The 20,695-nt window shown below is 37.3% G+C and overlaps 1 protein-coding gene and 1 pseudogene across 1 annotated transcript; both read right to left on the reverse strand.

Annotated features, from left to right (window-relative positions):
- Positions 1–5,302: 5,302 nt before the first annotated feature.
- Positions 5,303–7,030, reverse strand: LOC121265002 (annotated as a pseudogene).
- Positions 7,031–8,215: 1,185 nt separating this feature from the next.
- Positions 8,216–9,885, reverse strand: LOC121265003 (berberine bridge enzyme-like 18). The gene has a single exon (XM_041168416.1). The coding sequence runs from the start codon at positions 9,824–9,826 to the stop codon at positions 8,216–8,218; it is 1,611 nt and encodes a 536-aa protein (XP_041024350.1). The 5' UTR covers positions 9,827–9,885.
- Between the last annotated feature and the right edge of the window lie 10,810 nt (positions 9,886–20,695).

Here is a 20,695-nt window from a genome sequence, read left to right on the forward strand (position 1 = left end):
GGTGGATAAGGAGGATGAAGAAGAGGTGCATGATGATGATGAAGATGTTATTGAGGGACATTCTGAAACAAGCATGGAAAATAAATCTGAAGATGAAAAATAAAAATACTAAATATTTTATTCATATAGGTGACTATAAAATGTCTAGAATTTTCATAATTTTTTCTAATTAATTTTCTTTGATATTATTAATTATTTTCAAAAATGCCGCCAAAATGACAACGAAGAAATATGCCTCTGCTAAGTCCAAGTTCTGAACCCATTGAGGACTCCCCACTCGAAGAATCCGCTCCTGAAGATCAAGTTAACACGCAAGAGAATAACAGTCAGTCAACACCTAACAGTAAGAAAATATTGTCGTTGATAATTAATTATATAGTTAATATTTTTGTCTCAATAAATATATAACTATAATTATACTATCTATTATCATGTAGTTGATGCATCTACTCGTCGCGGTCATGGCTATACACGTGGCATCTCTCTTGAGAAAAGTAGAAGGTACGAAAAATTCAAGATCACCATTCCTGATAATTCCACTGGAGGAGTGGATGATAGTGCAACAACGCTTTCCTCTTATATTGGCACAGTAGTACGAGCTTTTGCTACATTTTATGTGCACTCATGGCGAGATGTTCCGAATGAGATTAAGGAGCACATTCGAAGTCGTGTGCTGGTGAGTTTACTTTGATAGTATATTTTTTAAACCTAGATTAGTATGCCATATTTTTGACCTGATTCACTTGTTAGGATGAATTCGACCTCGACTTTGGCCGTAGCGAGGCTTTGAGAACCGTGAATGAGTTGATGGCTACACTAATCCGATGTCACAAGGGACGATGTCATGAGCACTTCAAGAAGTTTGAGACGTTGGAAGAGGTTGTGCAGTCTCCTTTCCAACAGATGAAGTTAGATGATTGGAGAAAGTGTTGTGATCTTTTCACATCTCCAGATTATCAGGTATTTTACATTTATATCTTTTAATTATTTACATTCATATTCGTTCTATATATTATATGCATATATATTACAATTAACATTCTTAATATATTTTGTAGCACTTGAGTTCTACAAATGCACATAATAGATCCGTTCTGACTGTCCACCATCGTGCCGGTTCAAGATCATTCCACCATCTTGCTGAAAAAATGGTAATTAAAAAATTATAGAATTAATTTATTTTACTGATATTCTTTTATTTAAGTACTAACATTATCTTTTTAAAATTGTCTATGTCGCTTTTTAGAAACGTGATGATCTTGGAAACTTTTCTCTCATTCATGTCTATGCTACTGCTCACACTAATGAACATAGTGAGTGGATGGATTCTGTCACTCCAGATAATTATGTAAGCAGTGTTAATTTTGTTAAATAATTGATGTAACATGTGAATAATTTATTTTTTATTTCTATTTCTTTTAATACGTTACTTATTAACGATCATTACCTTTAAAATTGTAGGGAAAAATGATGGAGATGCAGTCAGCTTCTGGGGAATCCTCCCCTAGTGATATAAACATATTCACGTAAGTGCTCAGGCCGCAGTCTAGTATGGCAAGAGGTTTGGGACGATCTATTAAGCATAGATGTTCATCCTCCTCAATCTCATCGACTTCACAAATTAATAGTCTTACCAAAGATTTAGAAGTTGCACAACATGAGAATGAGTATATGAGGTCGAGACAGCAGGAGTTAGAGTCTCTCTTAGAACGACAATCTCATTTAGAGATGCGTTTGCAGGACCAACAGAGAGACCAGGAGGAAAGAATACGCAGTAAAATCCAAGAGCAAGTGCAACGAGAGATAATAGTGCAAATGGAGCTTGTTATGTCGTTGCAATAGAATCGCGATGGGCGAGGGAAAAAGACAAAATAAATTTTATCAATACTAGCGGCTAGTTTTAATATCTAATTTTAAAATTTATAAGACATTGTTACTTGTTAATTGATGGTATGTAATATGATACAATTGGTATGTTTTTAAATTTTATGAAATTAGTATTTCTACTCTATACGTTCGAATGTAAATTAAAAATGTTCGAACGTTGGTTCACATTTAAACCAACATTCAAACGTGAATACATAAAATTGGACAATAACATTCAAACGTAGGCCTCTACGTTCGAACAATTAAACGATTAACGTTCGAACAAAACCCCGAATGTAGCACTTGCATTCGAACGCTCCTTCGTTTACATTCAAAATAACGTCCGAACGTTAAACCTGTTACGTTTGAACATTTGTTTGTTAACGTTCAAACTGAATTTCGAACGTTTATTATAATGAACGTTCAGACGCATAAACGTTCGAACGTAAATATGATACGTTTGAACTATAATCAACGAACGTCAAATTCTCTCATTTGAATGCCAATCGGTCGGGTTGCCGTTCGAACGTTCAATTTAACGCCCGAATGTTACTTTCTGTGACAGTTCTCAACCGTCACAAAAAAAGTAACGTTCGAACGTTCAACCAAACGGAACACCTTCAACCCATCACTAAAAATATTTTTAGTGACGATTCAACAGTAAATCATTGCCAATTGTTTTCTGTGACGCACATTAGGTGATAGTCGTGGTGACGGTTTCAAACCGTCACCAAATATTTTTAGTGACATTTTGGCAATTTCTGGTGACGATTTCCTCTGTCACAAAAGACAAATTGTGTTGTAGTGAATGATTTATACGGAGATTGAATATTAATATTGAACAGTACTTATAGTATAGCCAGTTTTAATCTTGAGAGTTTAAACACATTAAAACCAAGTTAGGTTGAATGCCGATCGATTGGATGCGCACATTCGATCACATCATGGCATATATAGAATATTCACATGATGGCACATGCATGTGAGTGTTCTAACTATGTAATTTTCTCCCAAATGATCTTATAGAGATCGAGGGTCACATGCGCGCGGCCCTTTTATGACTTTTATTTTATATAATATAATTGATCTTAATTTGCCCATTTCTTGGGAAGAGGCTTCATATAATATTTGCTGTCAATATTATTGTTATAATCTATGAATGCATAGTTAGTCGTCTTTTATTGTTACTTTGATTGTGAGTATTCTGGAAAAGAATAAAGTAAAAACATAAATCAATCACGCGACATAAAAATCTACGTAGTTCACCAATGTACCTATGTTCACAAAGTTGCATATGATTTTATTTTCTTGAGAAATGTCAAAGTACATTGTGGGAAAAAAGAGAAATGATATTTATAGTCGTAGAGTGCGCAAAAATTGTTCAATCTCTTTGGAAAAAGTAAATAAATATGGGACTCACATTGACAAAAAAACTCATTTTTTAATAGTGGACCCTACTCTTTTTTAAAAGGATTGTGCGGCATTTACGCACTCTACATTTGTAACTAGTATTACTCGGGGCAAAATTACAATCATTGTGTTATTCGCTTGAGCAAAGTGTCGAGCGAGTTTCGTCCAAACTCTCTTCTAATGTTCACTCGAGCGAGTGTCGAGCAAATTCTCTGCATGAGTTTCGCTCGAGTGACTTGTAGCGTGAATGTCGAGCGAATTTTCAGCTTGAGCCTATTCGCCCAAGCCTGTGCTCCATGGCCCAAGCCTCATAAAAACTCCACGTACCAAAAAACCGTAATGAATCCTTATTGGGTTGGATCATCAAATTGAACCCGTTTAATTAAATGGATTAAACCCTAACATGACATATATAAATAATGAGTAATATAACATGACCTGCATAGCCCATGATAATTAACTCTTGTTTTTTCACTTGAATACCACACATGCATTCCATCCAATTTAACCTGTTTCTTGCAAATGAGTTTAGCAGACCTATATATTTATTTTTACCAAATTAATATAATTTCCTATAGAATACAAGGATATTTATACAAATCATTCACAATTCCAACTACATTCATAATAAAGTATTTTATAATCAATATTCAAACTAATAATAAAAAAAAACTAATATCTCCAAAAATAAGTTTAAATATTAACTAAAAAAAGGGTTGATACTTTTTAGTTATTATATTGTCAAATAACAAGATCAATATTACATCCCAACAACAACAACGGCATAAATCCAAAAATATATAGAATTTGAAAGTAGAAGTAAAGGGTAATCCTTCATTTTGTTGAAAGTAGAAGTAAAGGGTAATCCTTCTTTAGTATTCAAGTTATATATACTAATTGTGAGTTTTGTGGATTGACCCTCAATTGATTCATTTATTAATTATATCTTATTGAGCCAACTCATTTTGACCCAATCCATTTAAATCAAAACTATGTATGACCCACAATAACAACTACAACCACAGATCGAATAGTAGTACTGCATGTTTTCCAATCACCCAAAGGCGCAAGGGCCTTAAGACATGTAACATTAGAGGCACTAAAGGTGATGCAAGATAGATCATGTCTAATTAAATGAGTAGCAATAAATACTTACAGGCAAGAGATATCAGAAATTAATTAATGTGGACATAATTAACTTATAGGAATAGAGAAATTTTACATGGAAATCTTACACCACAGTACACCTCCACTTAATCAATATATGATTTGTAATTTTTTATCATTCTATTTTAATGTTAATTAAATATGTGTGTCTTTAGATAAAAAATTAAAAATGATAAATCACCTACTGGTTAGGTGGATGTGTGTAGTGTAAAGCATTCTTGTAACATTAATTCTCGCAAGAATATGACTGTGCTGCCATCAGCTAGAATATGTGAGTGAAGCGCTTCACTCAATGGCATGCTGCGTTAGGAGATAGGGTTAAATGGGGCCTCTTCGTGTCACAGTGGTCAAAAGGAATGTCGCCCAAAGTGGATCACCTATAGATGGCTAGCTCATGAATGACTTTTTGGGACGATTTTCTTTTCGAACGAAATAAAAATCATCCCAAAAAGTGAGATTTTGGGACGAATTTCAGATTTCGTCTCAAAAAAACGACGGAAGAATAAAACCGTTTGAACGTGTTCGAACGGTATAATTAGGGATGAAATATTTTGTCCCTAATAATGAAACCATTCGAATGTAATGTTTTAACGTTCAGACGGTTAAATTTAATGTTAAAAAATAAAAAAAATACACCTATATACTTAAAATCACTTCTTTAATCATTACGTAAAAAATAAAAAAATAAATTTTTTTTTCCCGAGCGGTCAAGTTGAGCGGTAACATTTAGTGGGCAAACTAGCTTTTTTCTTAATATATAAATATATATATATATATATATATATATCTATGAAAAATAACCAGAAAAATTTACAATCTAGTGTGTGCGTGCGTATGTGTATATCCATATATAGCCGTTAGCTGTGGATATTAAATGGAAGATCAATAGGTGAAAATAGGTAGAGAACAAGGCGTTATCGCCGAGTACATGCAATCTTTAATTTAGAGATCATATAGATCTCTAAATATCACCACTAATCGCCAAGACGAAAGAGCCGGAATGCTTTGTTCATTCCTGAAGAAATTAGTAGGATCGATCATAGTCTTCACATGAACCAACCTGTTAGAGTTCCTCTTGAAATATTTAGCACCCCATATACTTGCCCGTCTGTAGCTTGTCTTGCCCTTGTTATTATTTTTTCCTATGTCAAGGCCCCTACAATTCATATATGCAGCTCTGGGAGATATCAAAACATAGGCAGCCATGTAACTGTACAGCCTCCTTATCCAACTTATATGCCGCTCAGATGTAGCAATTCCTTCATCTTCCGAATACACCGAGTATTGGATTTTGTAGATATTACCAGCTCTATGGGGGAAAGGAATTGCAGACTCCGAAATTTCACTCATTTTCTGCCCATAGGGAGTGAAGATCAATAATGATGTTTCTGCCTCTTTCTCATAAAATCTCTCCCAAATCCCTTCCAAGCCAACTTCGGGAATAGGTTCCATCACATACATAGTCAGATTTTGCTTTGAAAAAGGGTCTTACTGGAGGAGTCCTGTTTAGCAGAACATCAAGGGATTCGCCACTTGGAAATCCTCCAAAGTATAGGACTGATTCAATCCAGCTCATTTCAGTGCAATCTTCTCTTACCAAACCCAGTTCAGGGAAGCTCTCTTGCATCAATGAAAGGAGATTATCTATCCCTCCGAGATACAAGGAACTAAATGAAGCTTGTATTGTCCTCCTCCCTTCTTGGCTAGAATTGGCACCAGTTAACACAATGCGAATGAATAGATCTTCATGAACTTTGCATGCAACATGTTGCCACCGATAAACAAGCTTGGTCGCATTTTGTTCCAAGTTCCTATTAACTATGAATACAGTCATAGTTGATGGAACATGAACCAGCTTGATTTTCCATGCAACAATGATTCCAAAACTGGACCCTCCACCTCCTCGAATGGCCCAAAACAAATCTTCCCCCATGGATTTTTTGTCAAGGATTCTACCCTTGACATCAATCATTTGTGCGTCAATAATATTATCTGCAGCAAGGCCGTATTTGCGCATCAAGGTGCCATACCCTCCCCCACTGAAGTGTCAGCCAACACCCACAGTCAGGCAAAGTCCCGCCAGAAAGCCAAAATTTATACTTTTCTCGGCAATCCTATAATAAACTTCACCAATAATGGCGTCGGATTCAACCCAAACCGAGCCATTTTCTGCATCAACATTGATTGATCAAAGATTTATCATATTGATTATGAGAAATGGAACATCAGATACATAAGAAAGGCCCTCATAATCATGACCACCGCTTCTAACTCTGATTTGCAGGCCATGCTTTTGGGAACAATTAATGGCTGCTTGAATATGGGAGACATGCGATAGTGTAACAATGACTAGAGGTTTCGGGGTGGCAGGTGTTGAGAATCTAGGATTTTGTATGGAGAATTCCAATACAGATGAATATGAGGAATTGGCGGGGGTGTAAATGACTTGAGAAATTGAGGAGGTGGAGTTTCCAGCATGAAGGGTCAGGCATTGAAGGAAGTCTTCATTAGTGTAAGCCGAAGTTGCCCATAGAAATGAGAAAAAAGTAAAAACATATGCAAGCGCTGATGTCCTAAGAAACTTCATTCTTGTCTGTGTTTCTGCGCTAGAAATTGGATGCGAGCTTCATTATTTATTGTGTTATGAGGAGGATCCACTGCTTGTTTTAAGACTTGGATGTACGCGAACGTTACCGCGGTATTATCTTTTGCATCTGCATCTTGTATTTTCTATGGTTAATTTGCAGACCATTCCAACATCCAGATTGGAGAGATGAATCGCCACAAGAAATTAAATAGGCCGGAACAGCAACTAGTCAAGGTCCAAATTGCATGGCAACTTGACAATATTGAACTTTGACCATGCAACTAATTGTCACTCTTCTTCACCAAATTTCTTTGGTGTAAATTTTGGACTCTTTCCACATTCATACATACATACATTATATATATACATATATATATATATATTTATATATATGCGTGTGAATATAATATCAATATATAATAATTATTACTAGAAAACTGCTTATTTATGATCTGTTATTTTTTACAAAACTGACTATTTTCTGTTAAAATGAATTTATTTTCATCCCAAATAATCATTTTTGTGTAAATAATATGTTATAAATGCTCTTTTTTATTCTACTCAAGGAGTTTATTAATTTTAAAGTAGTTCTCATGCATACGATCTTTTCTTTAAGAAAAGCTGCTTAATTAATATATTTTAATTGACAATGCTTTTAGAATTCTAGATAGTAAAATACCCTCAATTATAGATATATAGAGCTCGTTATATTTTTATCTAAAATTATTTTTGTATATATCAAATAAGCCACCTAATCATTTATTTTTCCACCTTCTGCTGCCCATATGTAAATTTTTTGTTGAAAAGGAAAGCATTTTTTAGCGGCGGGCTTCCTGTGACTAGCAATTATCAGAGACTTTCTCTGTAGTTGTAAATATTATATATAATTGAGCTAAGGCCTCATTGATAATGATATAAAATAAAATGAGATAAGATGATTTTAGATTAGTTGAATAAAATATTATTTTTTAATATTATTATTATTTAAAAATATATATATATATGCATCATCAGCAGACTATATGCCTCAATTTGTGGAAACACTTTTATTTTACAATGCACATAAAATATCGATATATATGGCCTTTATGATATGTGCTTATTACATGGAATAATAGGTAAAACAAGAAAGAGAGAGGATTTATTGTTGAGTACAATATCTTCTGTAATTAAAATCGCCTCTCACTAGGATGAAAGAGCTGGGATGCTTTGTTCATTCCTAAAGAAATTAGTGGGATCGACCATGGTCTTCACATGAACCAACCTGTTAAAGTTCCTCTTGAAATATTTAGTACCCCATATACTTGCCCGTCTATAGCTTGTGTTGCCTTCCTTACTATTTGTTCCTATGTCAAGGTCCCTATAATTGATGTATGCAGCTCTTGGAGATTTTGAAACGTAGGCAGCCATGTAACTGTAAAGCCTTCTGATCCAACTTATATGCCTCTCGGATGCCGCAATTCCTTCTTCTTCCCAATACACCACGTCTAGGATTTTGTAGATGTTACCAACTCTATGTGGGAAAGGAATTGCAGATTCCGAGATTTGACTCATTCTTCCCCCATACGGAATCATCATCAAAATTGCTTCCTCGGCCTCTTTTTGGTAAAATCTCTCCCAAATTCCTTCCAAGCCAACTTCTGGAATAGGTTCCATCACGTAGTCAGATTTTGCTTTGAAAAAAGTTGGTCTTGTTAGAGGAGTCCTACTTAGCAGTACATCCAAGGATTCCCCACTTGGAAACCCGGCGATGTAGAGGGTAGATTCAATCCAACTCATTTCAGTGCAATCTTCTCTTACCAAACCCAGTTCAGGGAAGCTCTCTTGCATCAATGAAAGGAGATTATCTATCCCTCCCAGATACAAGGACCTAAATGAAGCTTGTATTGTTCTCCTCCCTTCTTGGCTAGAATTGGCAACACTTGAGGTGACGAGAATGAATAGGTCTTCATCAAGCTTGTGTGCAACATATTGCCACCGATGAACAAGCTGGGTTGCATTTTGTTCCAAGTTCCTATTAACTGTGAATACAGTCACAGTTGATGGAACATGAACCAGCTTGATTTTCCATGCAACAATGACTCCAAAGCTGGCCCCTCCACCTCCTCGAATGGCCCAAAATAGATCTTCTCCCATGGATTCTCTGTCAAGGATTTTGCCCTTAACATCGATCATTTGGGCGTCAACAATATTATCTGCAGCAAGGCCATATTTACGCAGTAAGGTGCCGTACCCTCCCCCACTGAAGTGTCCACCAACACCCACAGTCGGGCACATTCCCGCCGGAAAGCCAAAGTTTCTACTTTTCTCGGCAATCCTATAGTATACTTCACCGATAGTGGCACCGGCTTCGACCCATGCAGTGCCATTTTCTACATCAACATTGATTGAATGAAGATTTATCAGATCGATTATGACAAATGGAACATAAGAAACATAAGAAAGGCCCTCAAAATCATGACCACCGCTTCTAACTCTTATTTGCATGCCATGTTTTTTGGAACACTTAATGGTTGCTTGAATTTGGGAGACATGCAATGGCGTAATAATGACTAGAGGTTTCGGAGTGGCAGGTGTTGAGAATCTAGGATTTTGTATGGAGAATGCCAATACAGATGAATATGAGGAATTGGCGGGGGTGTAAATGACTTGAGAAATTGAGGAGGTGGAGTTTCCAGCATGAAGGGTCAGGCATTGAAGGAAGTCTTCATGAGTGTGAGCCGAAGTTGCCCATAAAAATGAGAAAAGAAGTGTAATAACAAATGGAATAAGCACTGAAGAGCTAGCGGGCTTCATTTTTGTTTGTGTTTCTGTGCTAAAAACAGGATGCGAGCTTCCTTATTTATAGTGTTATGAGGAGATATATACGTAATTTGTTGAATACTTGGAAATTAATGTGAAAACTGTACGTACAATGGTGCTTATAACAGCTGTTGCATATAACTTAACATATTTTTTAACTCTGCAGTAAACCATTCCATCATGCATCCAGCTGATTGGCCAGGGAAAAATCACGAATTCCGGCAAGAAATTTCGTACATAGAAAAAGAGAAATTTCGTGAACGTGGTAATTAAAGTCCAAATTACATGGCGATTTGACAATTACATAGAACTTTGACCAGGGCCGGCTCAACACATTCAAGTCTAAGGCTACAATTCTGAGTGAGGCCTTATATTATATTATATTTTTATTTATTTTTATTTTCATATTATATTTTTATTTAAAAATATTTGTTATCATTTTGTAAAGTAAATTATTGATTAAGATTTTATACCACATTTTCAATTAATAACTGATTTTAGTTTTTATTAGGAAATTTTTGTTTAGAGAAAATTTTATTAAATCTAGTTTTACAAATATTTTAGACTCTTAGATACAATTATAATCATTATTGTAAATAAAGTTCTATAAATAATTTACACATTTGAAAAAAAAAAAAAAGCCCTTACCTGTTCAAAAAATTATACAAAAACTTTTTATAAAAATTGGAAAATTAAATTAAAAAAAAATCTACTTTATATATATATATATATATATATATATATATATATATATATATATATATCTTCTAATAGGACCTTAGCCAATTGCCTAACTTGACTAAAAGGAGAGCCGCCCTGTCTTTGACAAACGTTTCTCAAAACTTGCCAACAAAACAAAACCAACAGCAAAACCAGTTCAGGTTCACCAGTTCAGGCCATATTACACAACATATTATAATATTATACAAGAATATTATAACATAAAAATATTTTTACAAAATAATATTATTTTTATAAAATGTTTAATAAAAATATTGTAAAAAATATTGTGCGTATATTATTTTATTTTCTCAAAACAAGGCCATAAATATAATTGCCATGATCGACCTGCGTGATCATCACGACCGTAATGAGGATTTGAATTTTGCAAAATGCACTGATCATTAATCTCTATAAGGACTTTTCATAGGCCAGAGGTTCTGAAATTTTCATTTTCATATAAATGGAAAAAGTCCTGCCCATTGTAGAAGCATCTGACACGTATGCATGCCTAATCCTTTCGTGGTCCGCAATTCTTTCCTAGATCACCTGGCCCATATATATAAATATATATATATATATTAAAAAGAAATAAGTTTTGTAATGAAACGACGTCTTTTTAAAGAGTTTATACGGCGTTATTTCATTTTAGGTTTAATCATTCTCTGCTCTGCATCTGTCTCTTTTTCCTGCCTCTCAAAAAATGCATGAGAAGAGAGATGAGATGAAAATTTTATATATAATATTAAGATGATTTGTAAATAATAGTGATATAGTTTGAGTTAAGTATTTATTAAGTTTTGAAAAATGAGATAGAAAAAGTTAAAAAATATTATAAAGTTAAAAAATTATTTAAATATTATTTTTATTTTGAGATTTGAAAAAGTTGAATTATATTTTTTGTGTTTTGTTTGGAAGTTTGGTAAATGTGTAATGATTAATTTGAAAAAGTTATAATAATTAGTTTGAAAGTGTTTGTCTTTTAATGATATTTGGGAAGAAGATGAGATAGGATGAGATGAAAATTATTTCCAAACAACCCAATAGAGTTTCAATCCGAAAGCCTAAATTAGTTTAGGGGTTCAGATTTATTGGCTAGAATTTGTTGAAGTCCATGCCCATGCCTGAGCAGTCCATAATGGCTGCTCAGCGCTTAGCAGGTAACTGCATTTGCAATTACCAATTGAATGCAAATTAAATGCATTCATACTAATATTTGTCTATAAATTGAGACTCCCAGCGAGAGCCTCAGACACACCAAGGAAGAGGATAAAAGAAAGAGAGCGAGGAAAGCTATGAGAGAAAAGAAGACAGTTGAGTTGAGTGGAGTGTGATCTTCTTCCTCTTTAGTATTTTTTTGTGTCCCACTATTTATTAGTGAAACTCTTTTCTGTGAATGTAGGCAATTGTCAAACCACGTTAAATTTTTGGTGTCACTGACTGCGTGGGTGTGCTTTTTTATTTCCACTTTTATTCATTCTGTTGTGTTGTTTTTCCCAACAAGTGCACCAGGCGCCACACGCTATAGAGAAGTATTTGCGCGTGACGTCCATGCGCTTCACGCACTACTGACCACTAAAAGGTGCGTGACTTCCATGCGCCTACGCATTTTTCAATCGCCACACACTGCACGCGTGACAAAGTCCATGTTTTTTTGCTCATACTTGTGCTATTTGAGTCCGATTTTGACAAAACAAGACTCGTTTCCAACAAAATCAAGCATTCCAGACACAACAGCACTGTTTGTTTTGCAATATTCTACCTCAAAGATCCTATTCTTGCATTTTATATTTAGAATCAGTCTAAATCCATAGAAGATTCAATATCAGGGGCCATGATAAAGCTGATTGCCTCAAACTACAATCTTTGGAGACCTTGGATAGAGGATCTCTTGAACTATAAAGATCTGTCCGACCCCTTGAAAATGAAGAGAAAAAGCCAAATGAATATATGGGATCAAGTGTGGAATAAGATGCACAAGAAGACTATCGGTCAAATCAAGCAATGGATCGACCATAGTGTCCTTCACCACATGGCCCAAGAGACAGATGCATATAACCTCTGAAAAAAGTTGGAGGATATGTATCAAGCTAAGACTGCTCAAGACAAGGCCCTCTTGATGAGATGACTTGTTCACTTGAAGTTGAAGAATGACACCTCTATTGCCGAGGACACTAGGGAGTTTCAAAACCTAGTTAACTAGCTCGAGTTCGTCAAGTTGAATCTTGGAGATGAAGAACAAGCCCTACAACTTCTCAATTCATTACCAGACAGTTGGAAGACGTTCGTGGTCTCCCTAAGTAACTCTACTCTAGATGGTAAACTTACCATGACGATGGTTAAGGATACCTTGTTCAATGAAGAGACTAGACAAAAGGAGATGAGCATGAATCAATCTCATGTCCTTGTCACTGAAAGTAGAGAATGATCTCAAGGTAATGATAGAGGGAGAAGTGGAGGCAGAAACAGAGAGAAGTTTCAACTATGTGGAAAGTTCAACAGTAGCAGGAACTAGCAGACGGGCAACATGAAGTGTTACCATTTGACAAAAAAGACCACATGAGGAAAAACTGTCGCAAGTTTTTAAGGGAGCAAGGTCAAAGCAGTAAGATGAAGAAAGAAGATGGTGAAACTCTTGTCACTCTTTCAGAAGATGTGACAATACTCTCCACCAGTGACGAGACGTGTCTACATGTTGCAAGCCACGTTGTTGAGTGGGTGGTAGACATAGCAGCATCATACCACGCCACTTCCCATAGTGAATTTTTCACTCGTACAAAGCATGAAACTTTGGTACGGTAAGGATGGGGAACGCTAGTTCCTCAAAAATCGTGGGAGTTGGCAAAGTGTAGATAAAAACCAACATTGGTTGCACCATAATGTTGAAGGATGTTCGACACATTCCTGACCTTTTGCTTAACCTGATTTCTAGAACAATCCTTGATTGACAGGGCTATGACAACTATTTCATTAAAGGCACTTGGAAACTATCACAAGGTGCCATGGTTGTTGCCTGAGGACGTATTTATTGTACGTTGTACGAGACCCATGTGAAAATTGGTTATGATAGCCTCAATGCAGTGGAAGACGTGACATCATAGAATCTATGGCACAAGAAACCCGGACACATGGGTGAAAAAGGGGTTGGATATGCTTATGGAGAAGGCACTCATCAAAGTTTCCAAAGGAATAGCTTTAAACCCTTGTGAGTACTGTTTGTTTGGCAAACAGCGCAAAGTCTCGTTTAATTTCTCTATAAAGAGAGGATCAAAATTGTTAAGTCTGGTACACTTTGATGTATGTGGTCCCATGGAAGAAGATTCATTGGGAGGTAACATATATTTCATGACATTCACTGATGATGCTTCATGAAAGGTTTGGATATATGTTTTGAAATCAAAAGATCAAGTCTTCGAGTACTTCAAGAGTTTCCATACCCAAGTGGAAAGAGTTACGGGAAAGAAGTTGAAGTGCCTGAGAACGGACAATGGAGGAGAATATATTTCCAAAAGGTTCGTTGCATATTGCGCTAATCACGATATTCGACATGAGAAGAGGGTCTCATATACCCCTCAACACAATGGTGTAGCCAAAAGAATGAATCGAACCATCATGGAAAGAACAAGATGCATGCTCAATGTGACCAAATTACCAAAGCCATTCTGGGGTGAAGCTATTCATGCTACCTGGTACCTGATCAACAAATCACCTTCTGCACCATTGTTATTTGAAGTTCCTGAGAAGGTTTGGTCTTGAAAAGATGTCTCTTACTCTCACTTGAGAGTGTTTGGGTGCAAAGCCTTTGCACACGTATCCAAGAAGGTGAGACAGAAGCTCGATGTCAAGTCAACTCCATGTATCTTTGTTAAGGTATGGAGATGAAGAATTCAAATACAAGTTATGGGATCCAATGACAAAGAGAATTGTCAGAGGTAAGGACGTTGTGTTCTATGAAAACCAGCACATAGGAACTGAAGCTTCCTCAACATCAAGAGAACTTAGTTCCTATACTCCAAATCCTGCACCATTACAGTTTGCCATAGATAATGAGGATGTGCAGGATCTAGATTCAGAAGCAGAAGAATAAGCTCAGAGTGTGGAGCAGGGGGAGCAAGAACCCTCTCCACCAGAAGCTGGTATACCACCACAAGGGTTAGATGGTGATGAACCTCTTTTGGTTGATGAAGCTCAACCAAGAAGATCGACAAGAGGCCGCCTACTGATTTCGTCGAAGAGATATCCAGAATCAAACTATATTCTACTTACTGATGAGGGGGAGCCAGAGAGCTTCCAGGAAGTTCAAACTCATGCTGATAAAACTTATGGGTGCAGGCAATGCAAGAAGAGATGAGTTCTTTGCAGAAAAATCAGACATATGAGTTGGTGAAAATCCTAAATGAAAGAAAGCCCTAAAAAACAAATGGGTGTTCATGTTGAAGAAAGATGGCCTAGGAAAGCTGATAAAACACAAGGCCTGATTGGTTGTCAAAGAATTCCAACAGAAGAATGGAATCGACTTTGACGAGATATTTTCTTTGGTGATGAAGATGATGTCAATCCGGATTGGTAGCTAGCTTGAATTTGAAACTCGAATAGATGGATGTGAAAACAGCCTTTCTCCATTGAGATCTGGAGGAGGAAATCTATATGGAGCAACCAGACGGGTTTGAATTTTTAGGGAAAGATCACTTCGTCTGCAAGCTAAAAAAGAGTCTATATGGCCTTAAGCAACCGCCGAGGCAATGGTATAAGAAGTTCGACTCATTCATGATGAGTCATGCTTACAAAAGACTTGTTGCAGATCAGTGTATCTATGTTCGAAGATTCCAAGATTAAAAGTTTGTCATGCTCCTTCTTTACGTTTCAAACTAAAGAAGGAACTATCCAAGTCCTTTGACATGAAGGACTTAGGCCTAGTACAGCAAATTGTAGGCATGAAAATTGTTCGTGATAGGAAAGCCAAAATGTTATGGCTATCACAACAAAAATATGTTGAACGGGTTATAAGACGTTTCAACATGGGAGATGCTAAGCCAGTCAATACTCCACTTGCTAACCACTTCAAATTGAGCAAGAGCTCATGTCCTTATTCAAAGAAAGAGATTGAAGAGATGGAAGCAGTCCCTTACTTTTCAGCAGTAGGAAGCCTGATGTATGTAATGGTTTGTACTAGACCAGATATTGCACATGTTGTAGGCATGGTGAGCAAATTCCTTTCAAATCCAGGAAATTATCATTGGGAAGCAATCAAGTGGATTCTCATGTATCTAAAAGGTACATTAAAGATGTGCTTGTATTTTAAGGGAGCTAAATCAGTTTTGGAAGACTATACTGATTCAGATATGGCAGGAGATCTGGATAGCTGGAAATCTACTTTGAGATTTCTCTTCACCTTTGCAGGAGGAGCTATCTCTTGGCAGTCCAAATTACAAAAGTGTGTTACTTTATCTACAGCAGAGGCAGAATACATTTCCGTAGCAGAGACTAGAAAATAGATGTTGTGGTGCCTCCGACCCCTTCGTACAGAAACACGAGAATCGTGACGCCGAGATGATGACAACACGTGTCACGCATCCCGACTATAAGTGCTCAAGTATGTGCAACATGTAAGAAGTGCACAACAAAAGTCCCAGCGGTTAATTAAGAGTTAGCCAACTAAGTACCAGATATTTAAATACAGATATCCAAAACAAATTGCCTTTAAAAAGTTATACAGTTATCTAATATAAATATAATACAAACCAAATACATAGCCAAAAAGTGGGAGACAAATCCCAATACACGAGCAAGTGATCCCAAATCACTTCTCTGGCAGAGCCGAATTCTCAGGCTCTTCGTCCTCATCTACATCAAAATCTACTATACCATAAAACGATACCTCAGGGCATCAAATACCGTGAGATTATGAATCTCAGCAAGTAATCAACCAAGCAACCCAAGAGATAAAAATGCATTTAATGCAGCCAACAAACATGTGTACCTGATGAAACACAAATGTAACCCAAAAACCTCATTTTCTCCCAAAATGATTATTTTTCAACGCACGCCAAAAATCTCATTTGACCAAAAATACGCAATGAATAATATCTGCCATTTTTCCAGAAAATGACCCAACATAATCATTTATCGAATACTATAGGCGGGAGTCACAGGTGGGACTCTACCACCATCTCTGCTTATCACCATCCCTACTGCATGCACCGCAAGTGAGAATCACTGGCAAGACTATACCACCATCTATGTTTACCACCATTACTACCGCATGCACTATAGGCGAGAATCACAGGCGGGACTATACCACTATCCCTACAATTCATTTTCACACAAGAGGTACCTATCAGAGCATTGTAGGTGGGAATCATAGGCAGGACTCTACCACCATCCCTACCGCATGCACCATAGGTAGGAATCACAGGCGGGACTATACCAACATCCCTACAGTCTCTTTTCCTTTCTCTCAAACCGATCAATCCAATCATTTCAAACATATCCAAAATCATTTCTCACATGAAAATCCAATATTTCAAGTATACATATTAGCATGTATACAATTATGCAAAAATCCAATTTTCATTTACAGACATGAACATACGTGTAAATGCATTGTATATGACACAACACAAATATCTAATAGCTAACAAAACCCAACATAATCCAATCACACAAAAACTCTATCCTCTAATCCAATTGATCCCCTTACTCCTTGGACTCAGTTCGACACAACCAACCAGTTCATAGTAAATATGAGTTAGTGTAAAAATGTATTTAAATCTCAAAAGTTCTTTGGGAAAATACTTACATTGGTATAATATACTTTTCAAAAGTTCACAGAGATGCTAGAAGTGGCAGCGTAACAATGAAACATTGTATTTTGGACTATGGTCGTGGGTCTCAAAAACTCAACTATTGAACGGGAACAAACGAAAACTTGTGATGGCTAGAGAAGGGTTTAAGGGTGTTGGTGAAGCTAATGGTGGTGGTGGTTGGCCATGGGTGGCAGCGTGGGCAGCCGTTGGAGTCCACAAAGCTCAAATTAGAAAATGAGTTAGAGGACCCTCAAAGGTGGCAGATCGGGGCTGAGCTTGGGTGGGTTAGGTAGCTAGGAGGCCACCGGTGTTGTGGTGAAAATATGGTGGCCAATAGTGGCGCAATGGCGGAGTTAGAGCACAAAGGCCGTGCGGCTTGAAGCCATGCGTGGAGGAGATTGGCGGCGCGGGAAGGGCTGAAAACATAGTGGGGGTGGTCGCCGGCCAGTGAGGAAGAGGTTGGGAGGGGTGGTGACGGCCACGACGGTTCTTGGCGATGCGCTGGGAGGGAAGAAAAAATGAACGGGGAAGGGGAAGGAAGACGTCGTGCGCGGGAGGGAGAAGCAGGGGGAAAAGAAGAAGGAAAAGAAAGAAAAAGAGAAGAAGGAAAAAAAAAAGAGGGAAAAAAAAAGAAAAAAAAAAGGAAAAAAAAAGTGAGAAAAAGAAATAAGGTTCAATTCTTACATCTTGGGTCACAAAATGATCCAAGGAAAAAAATTTCAAAACGGCAAGTTAAATAAAATAATTTAAATGTAGTGACTAAATAAAAATAAAATAATTAAACCCAACAATAACCTAATTTAAAATAAAGAGTAATTTAAATGCATAACAATAATTAATATTAAGAAAGCATATCAAAATAAATTTTACAACTTAAAAATCATAAAAATAAACCAACGAAAAATCCGATAAACTTAAAACAAGAGAACCAATATTTAAATTAGTGAAAATAACCCTTCAATTAAAATACATTAAAATACGGGGCATCACATCCTCCCCCCTTAAATAAAATTTCTTCCTCGAAATTTACAAGGTCAAATATCAACGCTAAGGCAGTTACAAGATACAACCAGAACACACTTAAGAAAATCACACGACCTTCAACACCCAACGGGTATGGGTACAGCTTGCATAACTTTTCCGAAACCCGAGAATAAATCACACAAGGCATCCATTACAAAAGATCAGATTAGACCCATACCTATCATAACTCCAGCGTCCTGAGTCTCTAGAACCTCGTCACTAGCACTACCAGGAGTCAACGCGTACACCCGAGCCAGAACTACTAGCCTCTGATTAGTTCTACCACCGCAATGATCGCCCTAATTCCCTTGGATCCGATTAGGGCACTGACGAGCAAAGTGCCCCCTCTGACTGCACTCAAAGCACTGGTTCCTACCCTGATGGCACTTGCCCTCGTGGGCCCTATTACATTTGCCTCAAACTGGAGCTCGGCCCCCCTACGTACACCAGAGGCTGCCTACGATCGGGCCCCAATCCTCTTCACAAACTTTTGTGGCAACCCAGAACTCCTCCCTTCACCATCAACATTCAGCCGCTTCTTACTCGAAGGGGAGCCTACCACAACACCTCGCTCGCGCTTAGCAATATAGGCCACCTCGACCAACCTCTGAAAGTTCTAGATTTGCAGGCACACAACCTGTCTGCAGATCTGAGAGCGCAACCCTTCCTGGAAATGTTCGGCCCACAACTCTTCGGTGGCTATCAGATGAGTCGCAAATTTCCCGAGCTCTATAAATTTTCGGGTATACTGCTCAACAATCATATCCCTTTGGACCAAGTTATTGAATTCCTGTGCCTTCTGCCATCTCATAAAAACAGGAAAGAAAATGTCGTCGAACTCTTTCTTGAAGCTCTACTAAGACACAGCCGCAAAAGATCCAAACTCCATCTCTAGGAGTTCCAGCTTAGTCTTACACCAATTAGGGGTGGGCAGCGGGGCCCTGCCCTGCTTCCGCTCCACCCCACATGGCGGGGCGGGCAACCCCGCTCTGCCCATGCGGGGGCGGGGCCCCCCACCCCGCATCTAGGACCCCTAGTGGGAGCGGGTGGCGGGGAGGGCCCAACCTCGCCTCGCTTACATTTATATATATATATATATATATTATAACATATATATAAATATAAATATATATTTATATTTTACAATTTGTTAGACTTGTTCACAAAATATGCATTGATAAATTTAAAAATTACATAGTTTAAAAGTTAATACACTACAATTTACATAAAATATGCAGTAACAAATTTAAAAATTACATAGTTTTTAAATTATAGTCATATTTATAAAATTTAAATTTATAATTTGGATCTAAAAATATATTTTTAATTACTTTTGCACTTATAAATAATTTTTAAATCAAATAAATGTAATATTTTTTTTAAGTGAGAAGAGGTGGGGCGGATTGGGAATCTGCCCCGCACCCCGCCCACTTGGGTGGGGTACCCTGCCCCTGTATCCCGAGGGCAGGGGACGGGGGTGAAAATCCCACCCCCCGCCCCATGTGGGGTGGGATGCGGAGAAGGGGTGCCCCCACCTCGTAGGGGGCGGGTAGCACCCCTACCACCAATTAGTTGTTTCACCTTGCAGCTGGTAACTCCCATACAATACCTTCTAGGCCTCCATGCAACCACAGACTTCGAATGTCCTTTCGAGATCTTCAATCCACCTCCCGGCCTGAAGTGGATCCACTTCGCTGGTGAAGGCAGGGGTTCTATGCGCCAAGAAGCGTTCATAAGTGCACCCCGCTTGCACCACCTTATTCTGCTCTCCTTGCGGTGGACGAAAATTTTGTTGAAGGAACTCTGTCATCCAATTTAACGCCCTTGCCATGGCGTAATTCCCATCGCCTCTCGGCAATTCACCTGCAGGTTCCCAAGTCGACCTTCTTGGTCGTACCATCTTCCTGTCATAGCGTAACCCTTAACCCCACTTTCAACTTAAAACAACTTAAAATATAATTATAGTAAAATAAATTAAAATACAACAAAATAACATAAATAAAGTAGAATAAAACCAACAAAATAAATTAACATACAATAAATTAAAACAAATAAATTAAAATGAATGTACAATAAAATAAATAAAACAAATAAAGTAGCGTACAATAAAACAAATAAAACAATTAAAATAAAATACTTCAAACAAAATCACTTCAAATCAATATTTTAAAATTTTTTGGTACTGCACCTACAGGACATATGATTTTACGCAGAGCCGAACCGCTTTGATACCACATGTGGCGCCCCCTGTGGCGCCCCCAATCCCCCTTATAAAAATACACAGGGATCGAGACGCCAGGATGGTGACAACACG

Source organism: Juglans microcarpa x Juglans regia, chromosome 5D (genome assembly GCF_004785595.1).
Source record: "Juglans microcarpa x Juglans regia isolate MS1-56 chromosome 5D, Jm3101_v1.0, whole genome shotgun sequence".
Taxonomy (NCBI): domain Eukaryota; kingdom Viridiplantae; phylum Streptophyta; class Magnoliopsida; order Fagales; family Juglandaceae; genus Juglans; species Juglans microcarpa x Juglans regia.